General features: G+C 43.8%; 1 protein-coding gene across 3 annotated transcripts; it reads right to left on the bottom strand.

Moving 5' to 3' along the window:
- Gmfb (glia maturation factor beta) lies at window positions 1-10,502 on the bottom strand. 3 transcript variants are annotated; one of them, XM_023723709.1, is made up of 7 exons: window positions 10,425-10,502; window positions 6,307-6,403; window positions 4,629-4,678; window positions 3,834-3,883; window positions 3,081-3,166; window positions 1,727-1,800; window positions 1-158 (listed from the first exon to the last, which is right to left on the bottom strand). In XM_023723709.1, exons 1-7 carry the CDS (start codon window positions 10,425-10,427, stop codon window positions 87-89), a joined length of 432 nt encoding a protein of 143 aa, XP_023579477.1. In that variant the 5' UTR covers window positions 10,428-10,502; the 3' UTR covers window positions 1-86. The 3 variants fall into 3 exon arrangements, with proteins under 3 accessions (XP_023579477.1, XP_004638793.1, XP_023579478.1); XM_004638736.2 differs by having other exon boundaries at window positions 3,081-3,163; XM_023723710.1 differs by lacking the exon at window positions 10,425-10,502 and adding an exon at window positions 5,180-5,244 and having other exon boundaries at window positions 6,307-6,391.

Here is a 10,502-nt window from a genome sequence, read left to right as displayed (position 1 = left end):
CATTTTTAGGCATAAATAAGTATTTATGTCTGGTTCCAGTATGGTCAGATTAATACATAAATACTTTAGAAACACAGAAGTTCACATCAGTGAAAAAATCCAAGTTTCTCACGTAACCACTCTTCAGTGAGGTCTTCGGTATTTCTTATTTCAAATACCTTCAAGGGGAAAAAAAAAAAAAAAAATCTTAGGTCACATTCTATCTGAAGCCTTACATATATAACATGTATTTCAATATTAAATATCAATTTACGCTTCCTTCATATTGGTCATGAGTCCATCTGTGTAAATCAATATTGGCAGACAGCATTTTGCTACTTTTAAATGCTAAAATCTCAGTTATAACGGGAAAGCAAACAAGGTGGCATAAAACCAAAACTCCCTACAAAGCACAAATCTGTAATCATTCTGAGAGCAGTTCGAGAGCTTTCCCCAGTAGATGAGATGTCCAAGTAAACACAGCTAACACCAATCTAGTTAGGAGCAGGAGGGCATCACGCAGGTCCTCCGTAATTTGAGCACCACTGTGGATTGCGCTGCTAAAGATGGAAGGGGGCACCAGGGCCCAAATCTCCAACAAAAATCGGAATTAACACAGCTCAGAAAAGGATAATGGCTATGGCGAGACCATGAGGTGCCTCTGGGGGCTGATGGGCGCTTGACCCCAGCTCTGTCATTTACTTCCACGCAACTGTGGGGAAGTCCCACATTCCTGGACCTGGTTTACAATCCGCAGTACCACCCGCAGTCTCCCTGGGCAGGCGCTGTAAGGAGTCAATGAGATTATTTACAAAAGTAGTTTCTAATGTGAGCACTCTGGCACTCCAGGGCACACGCAGAATTATAAGACCCCCTCCTTTGGGGGGGGCAGGGAGTGAGCCCAGAGCTTTGCCGTGCAAGGCACTCTGCGACTCCTTTCTAACCAGCCCACACCTTGCTGCAACTCCACAATGTCCTCTGGGAAATGGATATCACTGGTGGCATCAACACTGATCATACGGACTGGAGAGAAAAATGAGACATGCCCAAAGACTTTCCGAGTGGACGCCTGAGCACCCAAAGGGCGACATTGCAGAGGAAATACTGTCCATGTTTTAATGGCACCACATTCTATTTCTAAACCCCAATGGTATGTACTGCTCCAGTCCAAGCTAGCAGCTGGAAGCTGAATGAAGTCTCAAGCCAAGTACCTCTTCATCTTACCCTAAAAGCACCACACAACAGGGAATATATGAATATATCCAGCGTCTCACATGAAACAGTGTTGTTGCTTTGCTACATTCTTTTTTTCTGGTTTCTTTTTTTTGTTACATTCTTAACAATTTAATTTTAGACTAGCAAATTGCAGATAGCTGGATGATACACAATTCAGCACAGAATCTAGTTCATTTTACACTCACGGGGCTGGGGAGAGCCTCGGTGCTGAGTTTCGGCTATTAGAAATCACATTACAGGACACAAAGATCCCTCCATAGATTTAACAATTACAGTAGCTTTTCTAAAGCTGCTCGCATTTTGAATGTAATTTCTTCTGTTAAAAACCACACTTTGGTTGACACTACCAGCTTTCTAGGATTGCCAAGTAATAGACAGCTTCACTAATTTACTGCTGTGGTCTCAGCAACCTTTACCTGCTGCATAAAGAATACAACCATCCAGATCGCTGTAGGGATTGCGCTACACTACGGAAATACAATCTGACAAGCAAGAAAAAACTCATTCGCACCTTGGTTAACTCCGCCGTCTGGACTAGCTTGTTCTTACTCCCCGCGTACATCATCTGCTGTTCAGGCTTACACCCTGAGAAAGACACAAGCACAGGGATGAGGCGCACACTCGGACACCAGCTTGGGTTTCCGGGAATTCGATTTTTTTTTTTTTTTTTATTAACTTTATTCTTGCAAATGACACATGTAGGATTTCTTTTGCTATTTGGTTTTACAAAGAGTTTGGTTTAAATGTAGACGGGCTCCATTCAGAACCTAACACTGCTTGCAGAAGGAGACAGAGCTGTAAGCCGGTCCAAGGGTCGGCAAAGATCAGCGGCTCTGGACTTCCACAGATCTTGACTCTTAAAGCCTTACAAGCACTCGAAAACTTTGTTCAGCACTGTCTGAATTTGGATACTCAATGTCAGGATCAGTTTTATAGATATTCAAACTAAGTAAAAAATATGTAAGAGAGATACTCCAACAGGAAGATGTGCTACAAACAAAGTTACAGTCTGGCTATGTATTAATTTAAAAACAAACAATTATCTTAAGGACTAAGAAAAATACACAAAAAAATCAAGTTGAGAGGAGAGTTCAGTGAGTACAGCCTTTCCTGTGAGCTTTAACAATGGTGGCAGGGGAATTCTAGTGATAATGGATTCCTTAAGCACCAGAGATTTTTTATTTTTATTTTTTGCAGCACTGGAGGAAGAATGCAGGGTCTCACGCATGCCAGAGAAGCACCCTATCCCAAGCCACCCTACAGCCCTATCCACTATAACATACAAAGTGAACTCTTTAGGAGCCAGCCTCAAGGTTATAGGCCTATGAGGGGTAGCTACTATTTATTTATTTATTTATTTATTCCTGGGGGGGGCAGCTCAGCCCACCAGGGGGCGGGGCTGGCTGGCATGTGGTGCTGGGGGATTGAACCGCGGTCCCTGTGCTTTGCTAAGCTTGTTCTAAGTAGGTGCTTTAGACCACCAAGCCATCTCACCAGCCTGGTAACTACTATTTAAAGAGAAACAAATCATCATGACTATACAAAGATCACACACAACCAAGATGAAAATATATAAGAAAATAAACTTCCGACATCTAAAAAACATTCTACTTCAGAATCATTAAAATTTCTGTGTGATTTGAGCCAACAATTCTATTTAGGAACTCACTGAAGAAAGCAAATGCTAGGAGATGCTGCTTTACATTCTTTCTAGGGATGCAGGCAGGCATGGATCAACAGACACACACACACCTCAATTTGGGCTATTCAACAATTTTTAAAAAATCACACAAAAATCTGCCTAGTAAAAGATGGTTTAAGTTAGATTGGAGCCCAATACATATTATTTAAAGAAATTCACTTACCAACAGGACTGGAGAAAATAAAGCACAGAGGATATGAAACTCTCCCATCATCATGTTGATATTTATAACTATACACAATGAAGGTTTTTCTCAAGTTAAAGAAATTGAAGTCACTGCTTTGACATACCCACCCTGAGCCACAAAGGAGTATCACTTCCATGTAGGTTATACTTCTTTTTTCTTTCCACAAAATTATAAATGGGTCCCAAAGGTAAGTTATAAATCATGTAACCTCTCAAAAACATTTGTAATATTTTACATTAGTTTTTTTTTTTTTTTTCTTTGAGACAGACTCTTCTGACGTAATTCCGGTTGCTCTAGAACCCGGAGTGATTCTCCTGCCTCCGCCTCCCAAGTGCTGGGATTACAGGCATGTGCTACTCCACCCAGTTTATATTTCAATTTTATTATACCCATGATATAATAAAGGAAATTTTCCTCCTTCCCTTTCTTCTTTCCAGGACTTCTTTATAGAGCCCAGGCTGGCTTTCTACCTGCAATTTTCCTGCCTTAGCCTCTGAAGTACTGGGATTACAGGCAAGCACCACCACACTCAGGAAAATACATATGAAAAGATCTGCTTTTCAGTTGTCTTAGTCCAACATATGCATGTATATTTTAACTTGATTATAGTCATAGTACAGACATTATGTTTGCAGAAATCTGACAAATAAGCTCATACATACACAAAACTGTGACAACTAAACAACACATCCTTCTAAAGCACTAAGAAAAGCACTAAGAAAAGGATATCGAGGTTGTCGTTCAGGCAGCTCATCCTTAAGTTCATCTGGTGAAATGCCCTAGCACCACAGAAAAAAAGCAACAGTTACACACTTCTTATGCACAAGTTCTTACGAGTCACTCTAAGCACACTTCCTAGTGGTTATAAGTTAATGAACACATAACAAAATAAAATTACTTCCATTCATTCACGAAACACAGACCGAGTATTCCACGCTTCTGCACCCACTGCCAGGAAACGCCGTGTGATGCAGGCCAACACCCCAGAGGAAATAGCAGACTTCAGAAAAATGTTCTTTTCTTTTCACCCTGAACTAGATCGTTAATAACTAAATGCTTACATTTGTAAAGTTTTAGTTTTTAATTACTCACTCCCCAAGCAATGCGGAAGTAATAAAGCTGACTCACTCTTGACTTGGTACACAGCCTGCCTTCTACCTCTGCACCCCGGACTCTGCTCAGGCCTTAGGGAAGGCAGTTAAGCAAGCAAGACAAAGTGGGTTGCAACAATTAACCCCTGCTTTCAGGCAGACTGAGTGCGCATGTAAAGGAGATTTAGAATGCACCCTAAAGTTCACGTAACTAAGAATGCTTTTATTGTTTCTTTGAGCTAGGGTCTTGCTGTGCAGTTCAGGCTGGCCTTGAACTCACTATGTAGGCCAGGCTGTCCTCAAACTCACAGCAATCCTCCTGCCTCAGCCTCCTGAGTGCTGGGGACTACAGGCATGTGTCACCATGCTTTTCAAGAAAGCATCTTTTGAACAATCATTTCTAACTATAAAAGTACTTATCTACTGAACAAACCTCAAGTTCTTCGTCCAGTACCACCAGGCGTTTGTCCTTGTCGATCTTCACTGAGACAAAAATACAGGATGAGTCACCTGGGATTCTAGGGCGACTTTGACCAACCCACCCCGCAATCTCAGCCTTTTGGGGGACACGTAAAGTGCAAACATTAAGAAACGCAAGCGTAGAACTCATGCGCAGCTTTAATTTAAGCCATCGGCTTTTAAGTTTTCAGCCCCAATCTCAACACTAGACACTAGAATGTCAACTCCTCACATTTACTGAGACTATGAAACCCTTCCTCGCACAAATGGGACTTCCTCCATCAGAGCAGGCCCTGAGAGGGCCGCCGTGACTAACAACAGTCCATGCATGGGCCACGCAGTTGCCACTACAGGCAAAAAGCAGACCCTAGGTCAGGACGGGAGGACACAGCCTCTCCTGTCAGAATTTCATGGCCCTCTGTGGTTAGTCTGAGAAAGCGAATTAACAAACAGCACTGATATCTGTATTCAAATACATCTGACAGGATCCCAAGCCAAATCAAAGCCAATTCAGATCATCTATACCTTTATTCTTTTCCCATTCATCTGCAAAGTTGACCATGTTCGGGTTTGCACTAATTTAGCACGTCCTGTGAAATACAGTTTGGTTTCCAACAGCTTCCCCTTCGGTGGTAAAATGGTACTGCCGTATAGTTTTACACTCAAGAGCCACATGCCCACGTATTAACATTTATTTGAAACAGAACTCGAATTCACGGTAAGGTCTTAGCACGTGAGCGTGGCCTACAATTGTACACGTCCAGCCCATCCTTCCTTCATCTTTTTTTTTTTTTAAATTTTTTTTTTTTTTATTTTTTTGTATGTGAGAGAGAGAGAGAGAGAGAGAGAGAGAGAGAGTGGCCAGCTCAGCCCACCAGGGGGCGGGGCTGGCTGGCATGTGGTGCTGGGGGATTGAACCGCGGTCCCTGATGCTTTGCCAAGCTTGTTCTAAGTAGGTGCTTTAGACCACTGAGCCATCTCTCCAGCCCCTCTTCCTTCATCTTTAAGGCACCTACATATTAAATGAAAAGAGAACGGAATCTGCAGAGGCTCAGACGGAGCTCATGGTGGGGAGACAACATGCAAACCACCCTTTGCATTTTGAGCAGCCAGTGACAAGCATGGCCTGTGAAAGGAGAGCTCCAGCCTGGTACTGGCACAAGGCCTAGCGTCTCTGGGCGCTGGGGTGAACATGACAATTTCAGACGGAGGCCAAGGTTTCTGCATGAAGACCAAGGCCCAGGCTATTTTCAGCCCTGTGAAGGATGGCGTTGGGGGGGGTCACAGTGGGGATCCTCAGGATGGCGTTGGGGGGTCACAGTGGGGATCCTCAGGATGGCGTTGGGGGGTCACAGTGGGGATCCTCAGGATGGCGTTGGGGGGTCACAGTGGGGATCCTCACTCTGCCCACCAGCCTGAGAAGATCACCCACTCCAGAGCTGTGGACACAGCCCAGAAAGGAGTGTGGGGCAGACGGGACAGCCCAGCTCTGTCTTGTAACATCAGAATCAGCTGTTTCTTAATTTTTAAAGATAGTGCAGGGGTCTAAAGGTGGAGGCGACATTACTTTCTGAAGGCCCAGGGTATTCAATGTGGCTATAAATTAAGAGACAAAACTAAGATCGCAGCTTTGAGGCGACCACTTAGCTTACTTATAATGGCAGCATTGTTTGTTTCTTTGCGAAAACGAAACTTTCTCAGCTTTTCCACTAAATCTTCAGCAACATCACAAACCACCAAAGATTCACTCTACAAAACAGAAAACAAAAGCAAAAACATATAAAATGCCATGACTTCAACAAATGTATCATGTTAACTTCCAAACCTACCAGTCTTTAAATCTATACTGTTTAATAATATAACTTGTATCTTCCGTGTAAGTTCTACTTTAACTTTCTCTCTGGCCAGTAAATGCTTCAAAACTTGGACACATAATAATGTGCATATTTCAGCAGAATTGGAGAGGAAAAGAAAAAGTTGGAAAGGCAGGGAGGAAAACTGGAAGTCAAGGGTCACCATCTGCTGTTAGATAAGACAAGCATAATATTTTTACAGCACAGGAACAGGAAAATCATCTTATTTTGGGGTTTCATAGTAACAGGGAAAACTAAAAACAACAAAAGTATTAAAAAATGAACGCTAAGCATAAAAAACAACCCTCGATAGCCTAACTAAGCATGTGAGCTATTAAGAGTATATGGAAAAAACATCGTATGGAAATACAATCAGATGAAACGCAAAAGTGAAAAGAATCATAGTTTAGAAACTATGAAAAGATAATAGCAAAGCTTCCCCAGAAATCCAGCTAGGAAATGATCAAAAACACTCTTTTAGTGCAATACAACACTGCAAACAAGACGATGGAAATATTTTTGTTTCTAACATTTGAAACTTCATGTATAGAAGCAGGAAACAGAATAGTGAAACCCTGCTACAAATCACTCAGCTTTATCCACTAGCAATCTTACTTCACCCAACACCCCTAACAAGGCCCCATGGACTGTGTCACCACCAAGTCAGAAGTTCTGTCACCTGGGTTTAGTATGTGTCACTTACAAGGCTATGCTGCCGGGCAGGGTGCCACCGGCCTGCAATCGCAGCAGCTCAGGAAAGAGGAAGACGACCGAACATTTGAGGCCCGCCTGGGCAATTTAGCAAGACTGCCTCCAAATAAAGATGGGTGGAGATGGAGCTGAGCTTCCCCTCACTCAACCCCAGTACTTCAATAAATAAATAAAAGACAGGAAAATTATCCCATCTTAAAAACTGACCAGAATTGCAGTCTCCAATATCCAAATATTGTTCAAAATCCCTCATTGCTTAAGTTCTTTTTACAATTGGCTTGGCTGTTCCAAATAGTCACGCCATTTTGTTTCCTTTTCATCCACAAGATGCCCCCTCCTCCTTCAAGGAAGTCGGGACTCTTCTGCGAGCGGTGCTTACGTAACACCATCCCATCAGAACCCCAAAGCACTACGGCTTCCATTTTCAAGTTTAAAATAAAAACTTAATAAAAGCCTGTTTGCTTGATCCTGGCTTAGGTAAAAGAACAGCACAGGCAAAAGCAAAACTGGCTATTTCAAACTGTCCTTCATCCTATCACTGGTAACAGGCACAGTCTGATATGTACCATAGAATAAGCTATTATGCAACCAGAAAGCACATCCGATCAAAAGGCGCTATTCAATAAATAACGTGCCTGCAGAAATTATGTTTCCACCCTTGTAGTTCTTTTCAGAGATGCTGAATAAAAGGAGCTTCTGAACCTAAGATTCAATCCTGGCTCATCATTTTTCCATCTCTCAAGAAAGACAACAAGGCCAGAAAACCAGAATTTGTATTCGGTCTGATTTTTGTTTAGATGAAGATTAATTTGTCATGAAGTCTCACCTTCAAGCTCTGCTACTCAGAACTTGGGTAAGCCCGATGCCTTGGGATCAGAAATTAAGTGAAAAATGCTCTGTGATGTAATCTGGATACTCATTTTTGTGCTCATGTTTTACAATTCCACAATCAGACCAAAAATTTACCAGAAAGACTCAGACTAAGCTAACTCTACTGCTTACACTTCATGAAAGGATTTAGGAATAAATACAATGCCATGAAAACAACTATGCGATGAATGTTAACACACAAGGGAAAGTGTAAACTGTTCACTTATTAGTTTACCCAATGAATATTTAATGAGAACTGTACTGAGTGCTAGAGATACAACTGAATAAAAGATATGATCCCTGCCCTGAGGAACCAACGTCAAAAGAACTGGGCAAAAATATGTCAGCTGCAACCCTGATAAGGCTAGAAAGGAGACACGTGATGCTATGAGAACTTATGACTGGTGACATACACCACGGCCACAGAAGTCTTCCCCAAAAAAGGCACCTGAGGGAACTAAACCTGCCCAGGCCAAGGCCTCTTGATCAACATAAGCACAAGATGACAAGATAACAAAAGGCCAGGGAGACTCAAACACAGACAGTGAACAGCAACAGAAGTCGTCCATATTAGGAATTCTGCTTTCTCTCCAATGAGCAGAGGGAAGCCAGTGAGGTTCAGTTGGGAAGGGAAGGAAAACATGATCACATTTGCATTTTGAAGTAGTCGTATGTGCCGTGGTACACAGGGAACAGACAGAGAGCCACAGTAATACAGCGAGACTAGGTAGCAGGCAAAGTTAGTCCAGATGAGAAAGGAAACGTAGTTTAGAGAAATGACAAGAATAAATAAAAGCAAATAACGCTAATAACAGAGCATATTAAACACCATGAAATACTGTTATGTCCTTTACACAGATTTCCACTCACGACTGGAACAGCCCATGAAATGAGTACTATTATTCTCATCTTACAAAAAAGTAAGGCTTAGACAGGTTAAGCATCCCCCCAAATTACACAGTTGAGGCCAAGATTCAACCAAGGCACCTGACCTCTGTCTAGCCCACTCTCTTAACCACTACAAAGGAGCTGGTGACAAGAGTGGCTATAGGGAAGGGAGAGTGGATAAAGAAACAGAAGTGTCACAAATATGCTTCCTAGGCATCTGGCTTGTATGACACACTGAACAGCTAGCTGTTTGGGAACATCGCATGAAGACCTGGCTTGAGGTGCAAGAGCATGACTTATTTTTTTGGACAAAATGAGGTGGGATGGTAACGGAAGAATGTAGTACAAAATCTGGACTGGATCTCAGGAGCGGTATAAACATTCACAAGTCATCTGAATACAGGTGGTAGTTGAAGCCAGGATGTAAGAAAGAGAACACAGAATGGAAAACGAAGGCTTAGGATGGTGCCTAGGACTCCTATGGTACTGTCCAGGGAAAGGAGAATCTTCTACATGGCAACACATGGGCCCTCAAGAGAAGGAAGAGAAAACTTAAGAGTTCTGTATCCCGGAACCAAGGAGGAAGCACAAGGGAAGAGAATGCTTCAAAAAGGAGAGTGTCAATACCCTGCCCTGGGGCTGGAAGATCAGAAAAGATGAAACATGAAAGGAGTCCATTGATTCATTAATCTCCACGAGATCTACGGAACTGATGTAGGCTCGCTCCAAAGTTAATAGGAGGTCGGAGATAGAGCAATGTTTTTCTGTTGTTATTTCTAATGAAACTTGAGCACATTTAAAAACCTGCTGGGAAAGATCCAGAAGATCCCTGCCGTCAATTGATCTAATTCTCCACTTCAGTTTTATGTCTGAGGCTCCTTAGAGAGGAGAAAGGAAGCCAATACCCCCGAGACGCAGCAAAACTAAATCTCTGATAGTTACTTTTGGGCCAAGTGCCAACGCCTTGGGTCAAAGGATTCCAAGCGCTGTAATCCGAAGAATGCCTGGATCAGGAGAAATCTTCCGAGGAGGGGGGCGGGGGGAGCAGGCGGAAGCTAGGGCGAGGCCTAGAGCATGCAGTCAGAACTCGAGCCCCGGCCAAAGCCGCTAGGCAGAAGGTGCCTGGGGCAAGCTATCCTTCGGCCCCGGCCCTCGCGGCCGCTGGAGGGACACAGGCGTTTGGGGTATCCTCCTCTGGGCCGGACCCTGCTCCCCGACCCCAGTCCCTGTTCCATCAGCCTGGCGCGGCGAGGACGATCCCCCCCAGCCGAGGCCGCACCCTCGTCCCGGGCTCCGCCGGGCGGTCGACCCCGGCGGGATGGAGGATGCGCCTGCCAGCTGCGGGACCCACCCCAGGCGCTGCCCGTCGCCATCGGCTCTGGAGAGCAGCAAAGCCAGGCAGCTGGCTGAACTAGACCTCTGGCCCCCGCCCTCCTACAGCAGCTCACCATTTTCCTTCCGGCCGTCCGCAGCCCGTCACCTCCTCTTCGGTCCCTTTAAGAATGGTACTGCGGTCGCCTCCCTTC

This window comes from Octodon degus, unplaced genomic scaffold (assembly GCF_000260255.1).
Source record: "Octodon degus isolate 3935 unplaced genomic scaffold, OctDeg1.0 scaffold00102, whole genome shotgun sequence".
Taxonomy (NCBI): Eukaryota; Metazoa; Chordata; class Mammalia; order Rodentia; family Octodontidae; genus Octodon; species Octodon degus.
The sequence above is the reverse complement of the archived record's forward strand: the minus strand, read 5'-3'. Positions and strand labels throughout refer to the sequence as shown.

What these genes read in the sequence shown, in the direction of transcription:
- Gmfb (XM_023723709.1), bottom strand. An exon ending in TACTGGACGAAGAACTTGAG is followed by an intron (nt 3,884 to 4,628) that starts GTTTGTTCAGTA and finishes CTGTGGTGCTAG; the next exon opens with GGCATTTCACCAGATGAACT. An exon ending in CTGCCTGAACGACAACCTCG is followed by an intron (nt 3,167 to 3,833) that starts ATATCCTTTTCT and finishes TAACTTGAGAAA; the next exon opens with AACCTTCATTGTGTATAGTT.